Raw genomic sequence first — 21,422 nt, forward strand, 5'->3', positions numbered from 1 at the left:
CAACGGGAAGCGCCAATCAAATTTACGGTCTTGCGGACTTGCCCCCCCAAAAATGTAATCCGCCATTCTGGTTTTGTTCCTGTGGACCCCCGGCAGTTCACCCAAGGCCCGCCGCCCAGAATGTGACTGACAACGAGGCGGTGTTCCCGGTCGAACCACGTGTCAACATGCCTCACCCCTTCCGGCCTCGGATGGTACATCAACGCCCCTCCGTAAATAAGTTTCATTTTCTGCCCCAGCACGAGACGGAAAGCCGTTACCTCTGCCGGGATCCATCCCCGGTCGCCCAGTCAGTGGACGCCTGTAGTCCTTCGCTCACTGTGACCACGCGGAGCTGACATTCACACGATAATGTCGTGATAATTCGGCTGGCGTCACTCGGTGCTGTGGGGGCCGGATTAGTCATTGGCGAAGATTGTGTGCAAGTGACACCGCGAGGTGCTGTATCAACTGCAGAAGACCGCTGTTGGCAGGTCGCTGCAGAGCAGGGAGGGACCAAGATAATGTGTCCAAACCGTGTGATTTTGCTGTTGGACTTCATTTACTCTTTTCCTCCGTTAACGACTCATTTCACCCTAAAAATATCAGTGGTAATTATATTTACCACCTTATTTAACATTCAGTTGCTCTTAATTTCATATTTACGTGTTTCGTAATATTCTCAGAATAAACAGCGATGATATCCTTAAACAGCGTTAACCAGTTGATTTTCGTAATGGTGAAGAGTTGTGTTTTCTTCGCGGTACGGACTGGATTATTTAATATTAATCAGACGAACTGCGATTCTCACTGTAAACAGCGATTATTTCCTTAAACAGCGTTAACCAGTTGATTTTCGTAATGGTGAAGAGATGTGTTTTCTTCGCGGTACGGACTGGATTCTTAAATATTATTCAGACGAGCTTCGGGCTTCAGAGAGTTACTTCTGAATTCTGACTTAAGGCAGCCTGGTGCAGGACGCGTGGTGGAGATGAGAAATTTGTGCAGAATTTTTGTTGAAATGCCTGATGGGAAAAGTCCAGTCGGAAGACTTGGGCGTAGAGGAGAATATCAAATGTTCCTTAATAAAATTTGGAGTAACTTCTCTGTAGGCCCTTCATGCACCATCTGGGGCGCTTGTTTGGTAAACAAGCCCAGATTCCTTTCCAGGGACGGGGGAGGGGGTGGCCGCCGTATTGATCTGAACAGGGCGCATCGAGGCTCCAGCGGACCGAGCCAGCATCGTCACATGTGCTGGCGACCTGGTGGTGACACGACGGCCTTGTCTGAGTGCGAGAGATCACGCACATCTGCTTCTTTTGTTTTCACATAAATGTCCGTGCGTTTGTCATGCAGTGAACTAGAATATGACCTGCTATTCGTGATAAAGAAATGTGGTAAAAAGATTTTGTAGCGGGTGAATGTGATCAAGATTTTTGTCTGGATCTCCTAAATTAAGTTTTAAGTTGTAGAAGAGCTTGGGGTTTGGCGCTGTGTTATTACACATTTGTATTTCAGTCAACTATAACTGCCTTGTTGTGTCTTGTGTCATAGTGTGGGGGATTTTGGCCGTAGTAAGAAATGTTTCTTCCGCTTAAACTGCGTTAAAACGCTTAGAGAATTGACGCAAACATATCTCACTTAAAACGTTTCGTTATGTCACGTGTACGGAATTTAAAATTGGGTTAGACGTAACATGGAATTCCATTCTTGTTTATGCCCCGTGTGCATGAAGAAGCACGATTGTGTCGACTGTCACATTCCTCGACATTTGTTGCAGTCAGCAAAATCCGCGATGCGTGCCTCGGCAAATGGCGGCCCTGAAACTGCCCGCTTTTCCTTGCGAAATGGAATTTCAAAGTCTAACGGATGTAATTGGGGCTTTCACTGGTAGAAGATTTGTTGTGACGTATTAAAAATATTCCGTTAACACAGCGAAAATCATTGAACCTCGACGTTAAGTTTTAAATAAAACAACAATTGCTTTGACATAAACAATGGGAGCCGTGGGGAAATTCGGTGTCTAGCTTCAGTAGACGCGATTGTTGAATGGTCTCGTCTCATTTTCTAGTGTCTCTGTCGCTGTAAATGCGCTGCTTGTCAAGGGCGCACTGGGCCCCGGGTATATCGGCTCGACCTGCACTGTTATTACGAAGACCGGCCACGCAGGCCTTCGCTCGACATTCGTCTTCTTACATAAAAGTGAAATTGCGTGTGTTCACTGTTAGCGCGAGAACGGATGCACCAGCTTTCCCTCGACGTGGCGTGATTATTTCTTGAAAACGAGAGAGATTCCGAAAATAAGTTAGACAGAAAAAAGTTATTCGTTTCAACTAAGAGATTTCAGGAATCAGGGTTACAAACCCCAAAACTGTCCTTGGTTGGTTCAAGTCTCGACGAAGATTTTGGGTTTAGGGATAATAATTTGTACCTACGAAATTCAACAATGGTGTCTACCGAATGATCAGGCTTGTGGTAGGCTTTAGGGCAGTAAAGGTTTGATAAAGAGGAAGGCAGTTCTTCGTTGCATTGTTGGAAATGATTGTTGCAGATCGAATCAGAACTAAATTTCACTCTTTTAGTTATTTGTGGTTTATTTAACGACGCCGTTAGTATCTGAGACGTGTGATAAAGAGGGAACTGCTGTTTATTTCTGTTCATTGTTTGACGATGCGTAGTAAATGCACTCTATTGTTGTATTGCGGATAACAATTGTCTTATATCTCAAATGTGTCTGTTCAAGTCGAGGCTTTTTTATGACCCGCGCCTAAAAATGCAGACCTTCTGCTGTGTAAAACTGGCAGTGGTCAACTAAACTGAAAATATCTGGGGGGGGGGGGGGGGGGGGTTGAGCGGATTTCTATTCCGTCGTGACTGTAACATCTGACCATTTTCAGTCCCGTTGATCCTGGTCTGTAAACGACGACAGCTTTCGCAAACTAACAGTTGCGCATCTGTCGTAATATCTTGAGCCGGGGGGTAAAAGTGGTAGCAGCCTGAAACTGGCAGTGGATTGCCGATCTTGAGAATACGGCCTTTACCTCCACGTCTCCCATACGCCTTTCGTATGTGTAGAATTGACGGCCGGGCAGCCACGCGCGTCAAACCGCTACGTGGAATCTGCTAGTGAGACCGCGAGACTAATTTGAGCTGCAATTAGTGTCAGAACGCGGGTCTGCAGTCACCAGTGTGGATCCAGTCAGTGTACGGATGAGAGCGTCGAACTCAGGAACATATTTTTGTAATTACGACACGTGCATTGTTTAGCCTTTTGTTTTGAAATCACTGAAGCCACGAGTTCTTTTGGGCGAGTAGTTTCGACGCGTTCGCTCAGATGGCGTTAGTGCAGAGAAGGGGTTTTGTTTCGGAGTGAGTGTCACGACCAAGGTCCGGCATGGTGCTTCAGAAGCTGGTACCGTGTCGCTGGCAGCGCGGGCGCCCCAAGAAGAGGTGAGTTCTGGGTGTCAGCACCCCCTCCAGTGTGAACTGAATACCGTTACTTCGCCCCACGGTGTGTGAACGACAGACGTTTCGCCTAGCCACGCGTGATCCCACCTGCCATAACAGTGTTAAGCCACGTGTTACTAATTTATTTCCGGGCTGTCAAATTGCTCTTCCCTTGTTTTTTTTCACAGTGCCACGCCCACATTGGATCACGAGCCAATGGCTGTTTGCCACGTATTGATCGTGCATCAGACTGTCCGGGACCGTGTCTGGGGGTCGCACCCCGCACCACGTGATTGATTCTTGTGTTATTTGACGACGCTGAATCAGTTGGAAGACGTTTCATGACGCACGAAGACGACCGCGATCGATAAACGGTGCGAGGGTTGTAGCCGGACGCCCTCGATGGTCTGTCTGGGTTGGTCTCTGGCCGCCTTTCGAATGAACGCCAATTCTGAGCGTCATTGAATTTAACCCGTTCGGTTCAGGGATCTGAGAGGTGCTGTATTGAAGTTACAGGAGGGTGGAGAAAGTTGCATAATGAGTTTGTTCATTAATTAAAAATAATATTTGGATGATCAAATCAACGACATGTAGTTTGAGTTGGCACATTAGAAATGCGTACAAAAATTTTGCTTGCAAAACCTGGAGGAAAGGGATCACTTGGAAGACCTAGGCATAGGTGGAATGGGGAATATTGAAATTTATCTCAGAGAAATTGGATTTGTAGCTCAGAATAGGAACTAATGGCAGGCTTATCTGAAAATTGCAATGAACGTTTACGTTCTGTAAGAATTGATAAATGTTTACTAGTCGAGTGTCTTTACTTTGCAGGAAGGACTCTGTTGTTCCCTTGCTTTAGTTAATGGACCGTCTTCTGTATGCGTAGGAATCGTTTGATAGAAATCTGTCCTGTAACTCCACCCCTGTTGGTTTTTCTGTTCTCCCCTATCCCGTTCTATCCCCACTTCTTTATTCCTGCCTTTCTTACTTCCTTCTGCGCACTGAGTGCAAAGAATAAAAACACGTAAATACACTTCAAAATATATTGTGGTTGCTATTAAATTATTTTACAGTCCGACAGTGAACGCATTCTGTGTCGAGATTAGTCACGTGGTTTGGGTGAAAAATTGTGTAAATGTCAAAACACTTCTGGTCAATGTGATTCCATTCTGAGGCAGTTTGGCAATGGAAATGTGTATCATGTGACATCATACAATCTTGTAGGTGATTGGCAACGTTTCAGGTGACGTGTTCTTTGAAGGCATTGGCATTGACCTACAAGACTGGTGTCTCAAGTCAGGATATGATTTGATGAAATTTTTTATTTTTATGGAAGAGTCACATTGCACGACATCCTTGCCAAGTTTTATACAAATCAGTTGATTCTAAAAATATTTTTGAGGATCCAACTCAAATAACGGAAGCCCCGCATTCTGTATGAAATAAGGAAGGAACTGTAAAAATTGGTTTGGTCGGAGTGCGCTTGGAATAGTCTGCAGCACATGTAGTGCCATGAAATATCCATATCTGCGGATTCTTTCATTCTGAAAACTTAATCTGCTCTAACACTGCGTCTCTCTGTCAGAAGCCACGTGGTGTTCGGGGGTGATGGCCGTCTCAACAACCCCGCTGCCCGACTCGCGACGCACGGGCAAGGTGGTGGGTGCACTGCTGGGCTGGCCATGAGTTCCGTCATGGTAGCACACTCCGGCAGCGAATCCTTGCTAGGAACTGTATCAGCCAACAACAACAACAACAACAATAACAACAGCAGCTTTCACGTGAACAATAACGATCCTTCACCCAGCGACCTGGCGCTGCTTGCTAAGTTAGAAGAGGCCAACAGGTGAGACAACTTCCTTTATTGGGATAACAGCTGTCTGATGAGTGTTAGGTGAATGCGGTTGAAAAGGCAACCTGTTTGGAGTGTGTGGACATTCCAAAAGTGTTCTTCATCCCATGTCACAAAAGTTGTTGCACTCTTATAATCTCATATCATTGTTGGCTCTTAGACCATTCTTGAACTATTATCCCAGGTCATGCAGGTTAAGTACCCCATAGAAAACTTTAAGTATAGGCAATTGTGTCGCTATCAGTTGTAGGTTTGTCCAGTTCAGGTACTGCAGAGATTTCATTGGGTTTGAACGATTTGTGATTTCAGGCTTATTGAAGCCGATGCCAAATCATTGAATTCCCTTTCTGGGAACAGTGGCCATTCCCGGAAGAGTTCAGATACATCCCAGATATCATTAACCTCAGGTAAGCAGTTGTATGATGATAAATTGAAATTACATTGACATGCGTCTACGCCGTCTCACTGTGCTTTGTCTTGTGTTCTCAGGTACTAGCTCCAGTCAAGAACGCACTGAGGATGGGGAGGAAGACAACTGGACCCTGTGGGGCAGAGTGTCTAATGACTGGGACAACTTCTGGAAGAAACGCAACTCCTTCGTTAGAGTAAGACACCATCAAATAGTTTGGCAGTGGAAATTTTTTCCCCTGTTCAGAATTAAAGCCTCACTTCCCAGCCTATAGTTATCGCTGCGTTGACCGAGCTGCCCGGCTCGTATTTGAGTCTGATAATTGATATTATGAAACTGGGCCACAGTTTGAGGACGTGCATAACAGAGCTGTGTTCTGTGCTGATTTTGCTTAGGGTAGGGTTTACAATATTGGAATTAGTGTTACAGTGCTTGCCATGTGTATTTGGACACTAACATGTAACCTCTTCCCTAAGTTCTGCAAAAGGACGGCCAAGTGAACTTGCATGCCAAGGTGGTGGACAGCCTCTAGGCTTATGTGCATTCAGTCTCTTCGCGGCCTGCGCAAAGCTGATCGCCGTTGGTCTTTGTTCAGGAACTGGTTCGGAAGGGAGTGCCGCATCACTTCCGAGGCATCGTGTGGCAGCTGCTGTGCTGCGCTCATGACTCCCCCGTCAAGAAGCAGTATGCTGACTACATCAAGGCGACGTCGGCATGCGAGAAGGTGATCCGACGGGACATAGCACGCACATATCCGGAGCACGACTTCTTCAAGGAGAAGGATGGACTGGGACAGGAGAGTCTGTTCAACGTGATGAAGGCGTACTCACTGCACGACCGTGAGGTGGGCTACTGCCAGGGGTCCGGTTTCATCGTGGGGCTCCTTCTCATGCAGGTAAAGCAGGAGTGCTTGGCCCACAAGTGTATGATATGCATACCCAGTACATGCTATGATGCATCTGCGTCTGCAGGCAAGGTAGAATCAAGATGCATCATTGTGGATGAACGCATTTGTGGCAGCTGTGCAGTGTTGTATGACATTAAGGCTGAACATTCAATTTACATGATGACCTTTAGTATAGATTAATTATACTGTATTTTATGAGAATAAAACTACTAGATTTGGGGTTAAAAGAAACAGGAGCAGAATTTTTTAATATTTTTGTTTTAACAGCACTTATTTGTCAGATTTGTCAAATTATCACCCTAATAATATTTGGTTGAAACATGCAAAATATGAAGTTATTCATTATGTAATTTTCTCCATTCTCCTTTTCCTCTGTCTTTGGCTCACGCGTTCGTCTTGGACACCACTAATCTGTCCGTCCTTTAGGATGAGTGACTGATTATCATATCCATGTAAAAAAAGATATAAAATTTGATTTTAATTTTTTTTAATCTTTAGTCTTTTAGATATGTGACAGGAAGAAAAAAGAGGATTTTAAACTGGACAGTTGCAACCATCCCCTAAATGTATTATGCTCATAACTATTTTATTAATGTAATCTTAAACACGAAGGATATCCATTGGAGCGTATATTGTATTTCAGATGCCAGAAGAAGAAGCGTTTGCAGTGTTAGTCAAGCTGATGCAGGAATACAAGATGCGGGACATGTTTAAACCAACGATGGCAGAATTGGGGCTTTGCATGTATCAACTGGAGAACCTGGTTCAGGTACGGCCAGGTCGTCGTTCCCTCGGCACCAGCAAGACTGTCACATTTCTTACTCTGTTGCAACGTGAAAATATGCGATTAATTATTGGTTGAACGAAAGCTTAGAAAAGTTTAAAGCTCGTCATTAAACATCAGATACATAATTCCAAACTGATGCAAGATGTACTTTATGTCATTCAGATAAATTTTAAATATGGTCATGTGGTATAATTAGAATATATCTGATCCTTTAGAATCTTCACTTGCACTACATCAACATCACGTCCCCTTTAATATGTGTTGAGTCGTGTTGTTCGTCCTGAAGCTAAAGTACGAATTGCGCATCTTCTCTACCAGGAACTGATTCCAGACCTGCACGTCCACTTCCAGTCGCAGAGCTTTCACACCAGCATGTACGCCTCCAGCTGGTTCCTCACTCTCTTCACGACCGCACTGCCGCTGCCTGTCGCGTGTAGGATCATGGATGCGTTCTTGTCTGAAGGGATGGAGGTCATCTTCAAGGTGGCTCTGGCCCTTCTTACACTGGGCAAGGAAGATCTCCTTTGCCTTGACATGGAGGGCATGTTGAAGGTAGGGCATGATCCATGTGGATTCTGCCTCTTTCCATTGCTGGATGGAGAAATGTAAACAAGGATTGTGTGTTGTAGTTCTTCCAGAAAGATCTGCCTCCCCGTGCGGAGTCGGATCCTGATGGACTTATGCTGCTGGCATACAACATGAAGTTCAACCCTAAACGTATGAAGAAACTCGAGAAGGAGTATACAGTGATGAAGACGAAGGAGCAGGAGGAAATGGTGGAGCTCAGGGTATGTTTATGTGAGGAAGAGCAAAAGGCTTTCTCCGTGGGCAATGTACTGATCTCGTTGCCTGTGCTGGGCCGCGCGTTTCAGCCGCACTGTAAACGCAGTCAAGCCAAAGTAGGATTTGTAGTTCTCATGGCAAATATGAACACGGGTCGTAGCTTTGTATAGTTTCATAGAAAACTTATATAATTTTGGCACGGCAATTAAATTATAGGTCTATAAAAGAGTCAATGATTTGTCTGCACAGCGATTACGGACGGAGAACCGACTGCTCCGCCAGCGTGTGGAGCTGCTGGAGGCGGAATCAAGCGAATTAGCCGACCGACTGGTGAGGGGACAGGTATCAAGAGCCGAAGAGGAAGAGACGACGTTCGTGGTGCAGCGAGAGTTGGCAGCCCTGCGGCACACTCATCTTGAGACGTCACATCAGCTGGAAATAGCTCATGAGGAAATACGGAACCTTTCCCTTCTGATGGAGGAGACTGTGAGTTGTAACCCTTGCTTTTTGCTGTGGGCTGGTCTTTATCATGCTACTCTTATTTTATGAATAAAGTTCTGCGTCATAAGACTTGGTTCTAAGCTATTGCATGCGCAGAATATAATAATCCACTGATGGTAGGTCAAAGTTGTCCTACTTTGTGGGATGTGAATTTGTCTTGCGTTAAAATGTTCTGTTTGGAGCCATTCATTATTTTCTTTGACATATAAAAATCAAAGGCAGCTTCGCATGTTGTACAATTCAGCACACTTCAAGACAGTCGTCCCTAGAGGAGATCAGTATGAAGCGGGAACAGCTGAGCCAAAAGGAGGAGCTTATCGAATGCCTGCAGGAGGAACTGGTGAAGGTGCGGCTGCGTGAAGCTGAAAACGACGCACTGATACGTGACTTGCGTGCAAGAATACAGGAGCTCGAGGAGGTATGAACAGTCCACTGCTTCGTGACCTGAAGCTTTTACAGCGACAAAGCGTAATTCTTCTCGGGTTACGAGCCTTGTAAGGTAAGTAACTTCAGTACCCTGAGGATGAGGACAAAGATGGTTCTTGAAACTTTGGTGTTTTTTCCCCCCTCCATCGAACCGCCTTACGTGGCTGGTAGCCCGAGAAGAATTCATTAAGGGAGTGTTTATTTATTTATTTATGATTTATGTAATGACGTCAGCAGGTCATACCATGTGACATCAGATGACAGGATGATTAGTGATTGATAAATTGTAAAGGATATTGGAAGGAATCAGTTATAGCATAATTTAAGGTACTATTCTGGCAGTGGGAGGACTGTAAAGTAAGTGGAAAGATTAAGATTGAGGTGGATATTGATCCATAATTTGTTTTGTGGTTCGAATTTAGAGTGAGTTTTAGATGTGCAGGTATCAGTATATGAATGGAAAGGAATAATTTTCGCTCAGGACAAGAAGACGCTGCGAGAATCAACGCCAGACAACTCGGTAGCTCACCTCCAGGAGGAGCTAATAGCAGTGAAATTACGTGAGGCAGAGGCAAATCTCTCGCTGAAGGATCTGCGACAACGAGTCGGGGAGCTGAGCCAGCAGTGGCAGCGCCACCTTCAGGTAACTGTGCGGGGCTTAGATGAAGAGGGAGGGTCAGGAAGCATGTAAATTTGCTAAGTACCATTTGCAGCAGCAAACTGAGTTTCTGTATCTGCAATATTTTCGTGTTTGCCCCCCCCCCCCCCACACACACACACACACACACACACACACACACACACAGAGCCTGCTTGCTGTACTGTTTTGTAGGTAATTTATTTTTGTGGTCTAGATTGGAAGTTGTTTTTGTGAGCCTCACTGACGTTCTGGTCTGTACAGGAGCATCGTGTAGAGGCTACCCCTCCACCTGACAGCACGCCAAAGAAACTGCTGTTCTGGGAGAATCGCGGAAATGAAACTCAGAGGCTCGAGGAAGAACTGATGACGACGCGGATCAGAGAGATGGAGGTCCTGACGGAAGTGAAGGAACTGCGGCTCAAAGTCATGGAGCTGGAAACGCAGGTGAGAGGATGGACTGCAGTGTACGAAAATGCACTGGCGGCAGTCAGTAATCTTGTTCTGCGACTGACTCGGGGGTCAGAGAGTCGAGCCATACCCAATTTTGGTCTGGTTATCTGCTTCACAAAATAAATGTTTTGTGGATATTTTCAGTTAGTTAAAGTATGTTACAGCTGCTTTTTTCAAATTCTCTGTCCGTATTTATTACTCATTGCGTTATATAACTGCTGTAGTCCATTCAGAATTGTCAAGTAAACCTCAAGACTTTGGGTGCATGGTGGCCTGTTTATGGTGGGGTGGTTGGCTTAATGGGATAGACTACTAGTCTTTTCTAAGTGTTGAAGCACACCACCTCATACATTTTCTTCTTGTGAATATTTGCCATGTACTCATGTCCTTTCTCCCTCTCTCCGCAAAAACCGAAATCATTTTTCAACTTTTGGTTTGATATTCACAAATGACCACTGCAGTTGAGCTGTTGGAACCAGTCAACACATAATGCTTGTAGGTCCAGGTGAGCACAAACCAACTGCGTCGGCAAGACGAGGAGAACAAAAACCTCCGAGAGGAGCTGGAGAAGGCTGAGAATCGGGAACGAGAGCACGTCACAAAACTGCGGGAGGAGAATCACCGGTATACAGACCTCGAGTCCAAGGTGAGAATCATAATACAGCACTCAAATAAATGCCACAAAATATATTGCCCATGTTTATATATATATCTAGTGCATGAGGTATGTCTTCAAAAGCTTTAGACTTGTTTTCAGCAAAATCACTTTTTCATTTTTCTTATAAAAATATTGTTTAAATAGGTTCTGTCTATTTTGTAGCAGACGAGCTCTGAAGAGTGTTATTTCTCGATATGCTCTCCGTATTAGCAGGAAATACTTTGTTACTGATGCTCATTTCTAGATGAAGGAGAACCTCATGATGGCCAGGATCAGGGATGCCGAGCACTCCCAGTACGTAGCCGAGTTGAAGCAGAAGATCTCTCGGTTAGAGCTGAAGGTACGTGGCGTGTGATCCGAACGCTGCTGTCGCTTCGTTGACGATGCCCCATTTATGAGTCGAACTTCTCTGTTCGCAGAATGAAGAGATGGTGACCGAGGGAGAGCTTCGGAGCAACATGGACGACAGCGAGAAAGTCCGCGAGCTGCAGGACAAGGTGGCTGACCTGAAGGCTGAGGTGCGTAAGACTCGCTTTTCTTATCAGGAGGTGTTTCGCAACGTCTGGCCCAAACGCTTCATTCTGCTGCACACATTTCTGCTTGTGATGTAGCACACTTTGTCTCCATCAGTGTACATATCTGGTGCAGCAGGGGGTGGGGCGTGTCTAAAGGCGTGACTGCAGCAATGGCTTGTCAGATGTGGTATGTCTTGTAGTTGGGAAGTTCTTGATTTGAATCTTTGCTCCTCTGATCAAGAATTTCTTTTTTCTGGTTTCCTTTATTTTGCGTAGAACAGACGTTCATTGCTCAATGAAGCATCAGAGTAGGCGAACCTTTGTCTTTACACAGGGATGGGGCATGTAGCATGCATGAGGGAGATTAGAAATGCGTACAAAATATTGGTTGGAAAGCCTGAAGGAAAGATGCCTTGGTATGGATGGGAAAATTATACTAAATGGATTATATTTAAATAGGGACTGAGAGCGTGGACTAAATTGATCTGGCTTAGAATAGGGAGTGTTCTTAGGCTCTTCTGAACTCGGTAATGAACCTTCAGGCTCTGCTAAATAGGTGGATCATTTCTAAGTTGATTGTACTGTGTAAATTTAACTGTGGAGTTTGAAAACACTTTGAGCAGTCAAAATGAGTACGGCCATGTTTATCAAATAATGTTTTAAGATTTTTAAGACATCTCAAACAGACAAACGATAAAGTTGAAAACAAATGACTAACCTTGGTGAATGTGGGGAAGTATGATTCAGTATGCGACGGGTACATCCTCTCGATTCTTCATTTATCATCACCGTCATGCTCCCTTGCCTGATGCTAAGTAATCTCTCCAGTTGATACAGCATTGCTGTAGTTACACCATACAAACAGTTGACAGACTGAACTCACACTGTAAATATGTACATGCGTTTCACTCCAGTCAGCAACTCGGAATCAGTTGTCTCTTAACTTCTTATTTTACTAGATTGCTGCCTCGTGATGATACGAGTCCTTGCAAAATGACAGAACAGTTTTTGTTTCTGGTGTTATTTTACGTTTGTTAATAATTGATACTTGTAACAGAATTAATCATAACAATAATTACACAGCCTTCATATTATTAGAAAAATTGTGATTCTCGTGTTAAATACACCTCAGCGTAATGATGGCAAATATCGTCAGATTAATATTTGCGTCTTTGAAGTTGGCAGTGTTGCTTCCCAGCAGCTTTGGTATGTGAGGAAAAACGCATTCTGGTAAGTGCAGCGGCTATTGCGGTGGACTGACTAGCCAACGGATTTCAGAAATCGCTGAGTTGTGTTACTGAGGCCACAACTGAGGCGTATCTCTAGTTACTCCTGAACTTTATCGAAGTTATTATTATTATTATTCAGTGTTCTGTCTTACGACAGGTCCATTGCTCTGCCCAAAAAGAGCTCTCCAGTTTTCCCTATTCTCGGCTTCTCGTTTTAATTCCTGGAACGTCATCTTCTTTCCTTGTTTAAGATCGTCGGTTAGCTGTATCAATCTTCTTCCTAGTCCTCTCTTTCCTTCAACCTGGCCTTCGGTGATATCACTCAGTAATTCATTCCTTCTCATAATATGTCCCAGCCAGTTAGCTTTCCTTCGTGTAATCGCCTGCAGAATGTTTCTTTGCTCGTTGACTCTCCTCAATACTTCTTCGTTGGTCACTCGATCCGTCCACCTGATCTTCTCTATTCTTCTCCAACACCACATTTCAAAACTCTCCAGGTATTTCTGTTCCTTCTTCCTGAGTGTCCAAGTCTCTGCTTCATACAGCGCGACACTCCATACGTAACACTTCACTAGTTTCTTCTTCATCTCCAAGCCCTACTTATTAGTGAGAAGTATCCTCTTCTTGACGAAAGCTGCCTTGGCCATGGCTATCCTTGCTTTTACTTCCTTGGTGCATAGGGCGTCCGTCGTGATTATGCTTCCCAAGTACTTACATACATACATACATCTTTATTACATTCCATGGATCCATAAGTTAGTCAGATGACAATAGGATGTAGAATAAGTCATAATAATACAATACATGTTATACAAATACAAGTCATATAAATGTCACAAAAATACAAACAAAGGATAAATTACGACTTACTTGAAATGCTTCACATTCTCCAGCTGTTGGTTTTCAACTACAACGTTCAATGGTTCTGCTCTCGGTGCTATCCTCATTACCTTTGATTTTTCAATGTTGATTTCCATTCCATACTCTCTACCTGTTTCCACTAACTTGTCCATCATGTTCTGTAATTCCTCCTCTTCCTTCGGCAATACTACTAACTCGTCTGCATACTTTACAGTTGTTATCACTCTTCCTCCAATTTTGAAGTCTCCTGTTCCCTCCAGAGCTTCCTTGGCAAGCCATTCCCCGTACAGGTTAAAAAGAATTGGTGATAAGCAACATCCCTGTCTTACACCTCTACCTTTCTCAACGCTGTTGGTGTCTCCTGAGTCCAGTCTCAGTTTGACTTTTTGCTGCATGTACAGGTTTTCGATTAGTCTTCTATCTCTCCAATCAATTCCAATTCTCTGTAGGATCCTCATTAATTTCTTACATTTTACTCGATCGAAAGCCTTCTTCCAGTCGATGAAGCAGGCACATACTTCTTCCTTGACATCGAGAACTCTCTCTGAAATTATTCTCATAACTCTGATGGCATCTCTGGTTCCTCTTCCTCTCCTGAATCCAAACTAGTTGTCTCCCATCACTTCCTCTATCTTCTTTTCTAGCCTTTTAGTCAGTATTCTAGTCATTATCTTCGCCGCATGTGAGATTAGGCTGATGGTCCTGTAATTGCCACACTTCTTGGAATTCTTTTTCTTCTGTAATGGAATCATTGTTACTTCCAGAAAGTCCTTGGGCCACTCACCGGAGGTGTATATCTTGTTAGCGAGTCTAGTAAGAACCTTCACTCCTTTTTCTCCAAGTTCTTTCAATAAGTCCGATGGGATTTCATCATCTCCCATAGCTTTTCTTCTTCTCATATCCTTTATGGCCCTCTCTACCTCGCTCTTCAGTATCTCTGGACCTTTGTCGTCCTCCTCTACTTCTTCTTCTGGCTCCAATTCCATCTCCATCTCATCCTGTCGAATGGCCTTGTCATAGAGCTCTTCAATATAATTTTCCCACACAGCTTTAACTTCATTCTGATCACTGACTATCTTTCCTGATGAGTCTTCTATTTCCTGTGTTCGAATTCCGGTGTTCTCTTTCCATCCTAGTTCTTTCGCCTTTGCATACATCAAATCATATGTGCCAATTCTCTGGAGTGTCATTATCTCATCACATACTTCGTTGATGTAATCTTCTCTCGCCTTGTCTGTTTCTCTTCTCAGTTCGTTGTTCAGTCTTCGGTATTTCTGTCTTCCCTCTTCACTGTTGATATTCTTCCATCTCCTCCTCTCATCCATCTTATCGAGCATAGCCTGTGTAATCCATGCCTTCCTTGGTATCCTTTTCATCCTACCAACCTTTTCTTCTAGTGCCACTGTTAGACACTTCTTGACATTCGTCCATTCCTCTTCAACGCTTTCGCCTTCACTTTCACTTAATTTTCCTTCCAATTCTGCTCTTACTTCGTCTCGCGCGCTCTTCAGGTTCTCCAAGTCCCATCTCTTCTTCCTCACCCCCCTTCTCCTGATTTTCTTCATTCTGGTGCTGACATTTGCAACTAACATATTATGATCTGAGTCGATGTCCGCTGATGGCACTGTTGTCACATCCTTTACGCTATTCCTAAATCGTTGCTTCACTAAGATATAGTCTATCTGGTATCTGCTCCTGTCTCCTGGGCTTTTCCACATATACAATCTCCTGTGATGTGTTGGTGATTACCAGTCCATTTCTTCGGCAGAAGTCAACCATCATGTCCCCTCTCCTATTCCTTATTCCCAGTCCATGAGGGCCGACAATGTTGTTTTCTGCTCCTTTCCCCATGACACTGTTCCAGTCTCCCATTATTATGGTTTGCACTTTCCCTCTTCCTTCTATCCTGATGATTTCTTCTATCTTCTCATATATTATTTCCACTTCTTCATCGTCATGATCCGATGTTGGCATGTACACCTGCATTATCAGAATATCCACTGGTTCTGCATTCAACTTGATATACATCAATCTGTCACTACACGCTTGCACTTTGATTACACTTTTCTTGATCCATTTCTGCATCACTATTGCAACACCTCTTTCAGCACTCTCACCTCCCGAGTAGTACATATGATAGTTTCCACACTCGAAATCACCTTGATCCCTCCATCGAACTTCACTGACACCCACAATGCACACATTATTTTTATCCATTTCGATCTTCAGATTTTCCAGTTTTCCTCCCTGTTGTAGTGTCCTGACGTTCCACGTTTCTATGGTGAATTTCCTAAAAGAATTCTCCTGCCTGATACCTTCTCCCGAGACAGTCCTCGCCCGTAGTGAACAAAATTGCGATTTCACTCCGCATTCTTCTCCACCCTTAATCACAAAAGAAGTGGTGATAAGATTAATGAAAGTAATAGGTAGTTTTCATTATTGTTCTATTTTAATAAAAATAAATATGTACTTCTAAGTCGTGGTGTGTTATAAGGTCACAGGTTCAAATCTCAGCCTCAAGGCCAGTTATGTTGATTTTTTTTTGTGGTTTTCTTCAGTCCCTATAGGCTACTCATGAAATAGTACCTTAAATTAAGCCACAATCAATTCCTTACACACTTTTTTACAATTTGTTATTTATTAATCACGCTGTCATTTGATGCTGTATATTCTGAGCTTCTGATGGTGTCTTCAAGTAAAACACAAATGTAACAGAGAGTTCACTGCCGTCATCATGAAATTTATATTCCTGCTGTCTGTGGGAGGGATAAGGCACAGCTGTTGTGTTACGTCTACAGTTGCACTCTCACGGGACAGGGACTTCCAGTTTGGGCGAGGCAATCTTGTTCCTAAGGTTGGAAGTCCCTGCTCTCTGTCCTATTTGCTTGGCTGGCTAGGTTTCAGCTCTGAAGCCTGGTGTTGCCGTCGCGTGTTACTAACATGGCCCTGTGTTTAGTTTCCCACGCCCACGAGCCCGGATGTTGAGCCATGGAAGTGGCTGGAGTAAGTGCTCGAACACATGCTTACTTGCTTGCAAGCGACAAACTCAATCTGCACTTTCTGTCAATGCGTATGTTTGAAGACCGGCGTCAGAAAAAGTTTCGCTGCAATAATATGCCATTTTTCTTTTTTAAGCTTGGTTCTGTAATGCATGTTGTCAGACTCGCCGACTGAACTTAGTGTTACTGTGCAGACAAGATGAAATGTAAATTTCATTTATGATAAAATTTTTGCTTTATCCATTTATAAAAAGTGCGTGAGAAAGGAGTAACATAGACCGGGAGCGTGCAGACGAGAAGATTTGGGCCGAAGTAACAGAAGAAAAAATTAACGTAATGGGGGCCGTCACACAGTTTGATCTAATATCGTTGGTTTGATTTCATCAGATGATTGTTGAATGTAATGTGCATGGGAAAACCAGGAAGTGAGCACAAAATTGTTGTTGAAAACTTCGTTTGTGTTTTGATAGAAGAATAATATTAAAATTATTTAACTGGATCAGGGTAGTGATTTTTGATGCGATCATCCTTCCATGAAAGTATGGACTGTGTTGGCCTGCACAGTAAGTGTTGAGGTCTTCAAAAATTATCTTTTGCCGTGGAGTTTCTCTGTCCTCAGCGACGTAAGAAAGGAAGGAGCTGTACATTCCCTTTCTCACAAGCAGTTAACTGCGTCGCTAGGTTTTTCTCTCGCAGCGTGTAAGTTGAGTTTGTTGCTGATCTCTGAGTGTGCCCTATAGACTGCATGTCTCAACTGGCTAATTTACAGCATGAGAAGTCTCCAACTTTCGCTGAATCTCAAATTTGCTGCCTAGGATTGCCAAACAATGAGTTTTGTGTTTTTTTCAAAGTTGCAACACAAAAATTGTAATTTTTTAAAATTTTATTATATACTGTAACAGGTCAGTTGAATTATGTGGTATTTTCTCAAGTTGGTGCATGACATTATTCCACATTTGTCCCCAAACAGAACATTGATTTTGTATTAATTACCAGACCACTGACTTTCCTGCACATAAAATTAAACCTTCCAGTAACTCAAAGTATCATCAGGTTATAGCAGACTAGTGAAAAGGTTAACAGATTATCCTTCTGAGTTTTATGCTCAAAAGTTAAAACCTTTCTTGTTTCTTTAAAAACTGCATTAGAGTACAGAGCAAGTAGCAGCTTTGATTGGCATATAGAAATACGTAATTTTGGTAGCATGCTGTGTCGTCGGCGGATCATTTGAGCTGCCGTGAGTTTTACGCATGCTGTAGCTTTACAGAAGAAAACCCAGCATCATGCATGTACAAAGTTTTTAGACTGAATGTGGCAGAATGCAGGAAGGCATCAAGTCGCGGTTGTTGCATGTCTGACGCATGCTCAGCACACCGCTGTTCAAGGATGTTTAGGTCACATGGTGTGCACTGTTCCAGATCATGAGGCTGGAGATCTGGAAGGAAAGGTGGGTAGGTGGCTGCACCACAGTCCGCATGCCCACATCCCGTTCTGCATCTATCGACACTGAGAGCGAACATGACGAGCCCTCCGATCTCCAACTGCACCTGAACAGCGGCTCTTCGAGCCCAGAGATGAGCCCCGCTGCAAGACACAATGGCGATGCAGCTGATCCGAGTCCGGAGGTCTGATACGAGTCACTCGAGCCTGTGTCTGGAGTGCCTCGTAGAAATCGTGTTTGGTTAGTTCTTGCTTCCTGTCCATTCCTGGTTTCCTGATCACCTGGTCCTGCCTGTGACCTCGGCTTTCGACCAGCAGAGTTTGCAGTTCGTGATGCGTATGTAAATGAGAAAGGGTTGAGCAGCGACTGGACCGAGGGTCGTGCTGTGGTAAGTTCTCATTTACATTACCTTCTCCTTTTACTTATTCCTGCACTGTAGTTGGTACAACTGTTCTCTGTTGTTGACATTCAGTTCACTCTGAATCCATTCTTTCCAATTGTATTCAGAGTTGAGGAGTATAAAGGTCAAATGTATTTATTCTGAGGGAACAAGACGGCTATTTGTGTTCCTATTTTATGTATATTCTGTGAGATGTAAATAGTGTATTTTGTGAAATTTTGACGCTAATTGAAGTTTAAGAGGACAGGTGCTGTCTGCATCATCAGTGTGTTGTTGTTATTATATGTATTAATTTATAAATGCAGTTGTAGAAGAGTTTCCAATGACCGGCATAACACGAGATTTGGTAAGGACGACAGTATTAAGCGTTACAGTATTCAGTGACCGGAATAGACTGCAGGATGCACATGTTATATGCTGCAATGGTGATGTGTTCATTGTGACGTAATGCGATTCAAATTCTGTGGCCCATGTTGCATGACATAGTAGCCACTACCACAAAATACGTCTTCTTCCCGTGGGTCTTGGCCACCTCTTTTGGGGGTTTCTTTGTCGAATTTGTGCATTTTTGAGTGAGTAGTGAGTGACAAGCCCACTGCCTCTGCACAGTTTCTACTCGATCCTGATTTGTGTTCTAGAGCCATCTAGTAGAGAATCAGGAGAGACGTGGATCAGAAATGGCCACTGAATTTTGTGTACGACAAAATACACGCGAGTTCCGTTGTATTCATGTATAAGTGCTCTAGTTTGGTCAAATTGAGATGAAAGTATTCCTAGGCATTTGGTAATTGAAATAAATGGGTTGCGTACAGTGGAGCATGTATATTTGTCACACTTCTTACTGCTACGGTAGGCAGCCTGCCAAAAGGATGAGTCGTGGAAAAGCAGCCAGTTTCAATCATTAGCACCACTTGTAGGTGGTTCGTCATGTTTGAGGGGATTTGAAGTCGGGAGACGGGGCAGGCCAAGCAAATAATCGTCTGAAATCTGATGAACATGCTTTCCATATGTGAAAATTCATGTCCTTCGATCTTTTTCTTTTGACGCAGTGACATTTTAATCACTTCGATGAAGTTATTTCATTGGAATCGGTCTACCAGAACACGGTTTTAATGCCTACTATCAGGTGATGAGAGGCCCGGTAAAGTTGGTAGCCTGAACGTACCATTGTCGGTCGCATACACATGTGTGACCTGTCATTCTGATATTACAGTTTGCGGCGAAGTATTATGATTATGTCGGAAGTCGGCTAGAAATATGAAATACTCACATTTTTAGAATAATTTGCTTATCAATAAATGTTTTAATTTGTAGCTATTATTTTATTTTGTATTGGGAAGTGTCAGAATCTGTAAGCATTGTACTTAAGTTTTTTAATAATTCTTATGTGTGTGCGAGTGTGTATGGAGTATTTAGGTTATGTTTGTCTCTAGTGTTTCTGCACATTCCATCCACTTTTGCCACAGGGTAGTTTCTTGGTAGCTACGGTAATTTCTGTACCTATGTGTGTTGTTAGTTGGGAAGTTGCCTGCCTTGCATCTAGGTTTCACTGATGTTCAACGTCTGGGTCCATCGGATATCTAAACTTTCTTTAGTCTTAATAAACAATGGGAACTTCGTGTATGCAATATTTAATGTGAGGAGAACTACCCATTCCTGTAATACCTGAACCAATCGTTGCGTGTCGTAATGTAAACTCCGATATTGGGAGAATTAGAATGGAAAGCTGCTTCTATGGCGGAGTGGCGTTGTGTGGTGCCAGCACAGTTTTCTTTTCAGGTATCAGTGTTTAAATTTTAAATTAGATTTTACTATGTCAGAAGGAATGGAGATCATTTAATTCTCTTATGTTCTACTCTGTTAGGATGAGTGAAGGGTTGACGTGGCGCCAGTTGTTTCTGACGATCGTCTAGCGGTCGCATGTGGAAGTTTTTAAGCGTTTGTGAGTTTCGAGCTTTCCAAAGCTGTGAAAATTCTGATTTTTGTCTTGTGGCTTGTGATAATGTTAATCGTGGAGTTGGTTACGAATATTTCATATGAACCAGTCACCTTCATCTTCAGAGTACAAGTACTCTGAAGATGGAGATTTGTACAGGGTGTGTTCATACCACATTTAATGAAACTTTAAATTTATTCTAAAAGTGATTAGTGGTTATAACTATCAGAAATATACCGACTAGGCAATGGAGAAAGTTACATGAAGGTGAACTCCTTTCCACCAGGTAATTAGAGCAATGAAGTTGAACTGAGATGTACTGGTACATCATAAGGGGAAAAATTAGAAATGCAGACAAAGTATTGTAAAGGGTGAAAGCTACTGCGTAAATTATATTATGAATGGAAGGATAATTAAGGTGTGAGTGTGTATGAGTGAGTACTGGCTCAAGATGGGTTGTAGGGTTAAATAATACCAGAAAATGGATTAAGTATGTCCTCAAAGAAATTTGGATTTAAGTAAATGATGCATTGGGGTCAACAGATTAAGGTGGCCCTCAGATCTAAACTGTTGAGTGGCAGAAATATAATATGAATATCGTGAATGCAAGGGTGGTTCAATAAAGACTAAGAATGTTTCTTAAAACATTCCTCCTTTATTCTTAATCATTACAAGCGAGTTCCTTTTCAAAATGGGCTGCCCTGAACTCGGTACGCTTATCCCAGTATTTTTGCCGCTCGTCAAAGACGCGGTTGAAGCCATTTTTGGGCATCATTTTCAAAATCACGGCACGTCGTTCCGCTATAACATCCATCACGGTGGATGTGTGACTTTGGAGGTGAGATGGGTGTAGCTTGTAATCAAGGTCACAGCTAAACATGCAGCAACCTGTCAGTGCTGCCAACCACTATAAATGAAAGTTCCCTCAAGTCTTCCAAAGATTTTGCAAATAAGTTAATGTCAGTGTTTATTGAACAGCCCTTGTATATATATTCAGAAAAGTCTGAGAACTTTTATTTCGTCTGCTTGAGTTGATTTAAAAAGGATCAGACTCTTTGAGTTACGTCGTTTCTCTTTTTCTCCCATGTAACTCTGTACTTTATGATGGAGGCACATTATTGTAACGTGTATGTGATATTATTACACTGTGCAAGAAATTAGCACTGTTGCAATATTTTTAGAAATAAAATATTAATTGAAGG

The 21,422-nt window shown here is 43.1% G+C and overlaps 1 protein-coding gene across 3 annotated transcripts; it reads left to right on the forward strand.

Annotated features, from left to right (window-relative positions):
* The first annotated feature begins 1,237 nt into the window (after window positions 1–1,237).
* Window positions 1,238–21,420, forward strand: Evi5 (ecotropic viral integration site 5). Of its 3 annotated transcripts, XM_022066095.2 has the most exons (18): window positions 1,238–1,376; window positions 3,055–3,429; window positions 5,012–5,272; window positions 5,588–5,685; window positions 5,768–5,883; window positions 6,283–6,582; window positions 7,238–7,363; window positions 7,700–7,933; window positions 8,011–8,169; window positions 8,414–8,650; window positions 8,910–9,083; window positions 9,573–9,734; window positions 9,993–10,175; window positions 10,681–10,827; window positions 11,084–11,179; window positions 11,259–11,357; window positions 16,401–16,447; window positions 17,862–18,002. In XM_022066095.2, exons 2-18 carry the CDS (start codon window positions 3,374–3,376, stop codon window positions 17,866–17,868), a joined length of 2,502 nt encoding a protein of 833 aa, XP_021921787.1. In that variant the 5' UTR covers window positions 1,238–1,376; window positions 3,055–3,373; the 3' UTR covers window positions 17,869–18,002. The 3 variants fall into 3 exon arrangements, with proteins under 3 accessions (XP_021921787.1, XP_021921781.1, XP_021921783.1); XM_022066089.2 differs by lacking the exon at window positions 16,401–16,447 and having other exon boundaries at window positions 1,239–1,376; window positions 17,862–21,420; XM_022066091.2 differs by lacking the exon at window positions 16,401–16,447 and having other exon boundaries at window positions 1,239–1,376; window positions 5,015–5,272; window positions 17,862–21,420.
* The last annotated feature ends 2 nt before the right edge of the window (window positions 21,421–21,422 follow it).

This window comes from Zootermopsis nevadensis, unplaced genomic scaffold, assembly GCF_977971745.1.
Source record: "Zootermopsis nevadensis isolate Lab colony 2312 unplaced genomic scaffold, Znev_1.0 Znev_ptg000003l, whole genome shotgun sequence".
NCBI classification, from domain to species: Eukaryota; Metazoa; Arthropoda; class Insecta; order Blattodea; family Termopsidae; genus Zootermopsis; species Zootermopsis nevadensis.

Coding starts and splice junctions, on each gene's coding strand:
- Evi5 (XM_022066089.2), top strand. CDS start 3,374: ATGGTGCTTCAGAAGCTGGTACCGTGTCGCTGGCAGCGCGGGCGCCCC. Junction 7,364..7,699: donor AACTGGAGAACCTGGTTCAG/GTACGGCCAGGT, acceptor CTTCTCTACCAG/GAACTGATTCCAGACCTGCA. Junction 11,180..11,258: donor TCTCTCGGTTAGAGCTGAAG/GTACGTGGCGTG, acceptor CTCTGTTCGCAG/AATGAAGAGATGGTGACCGA.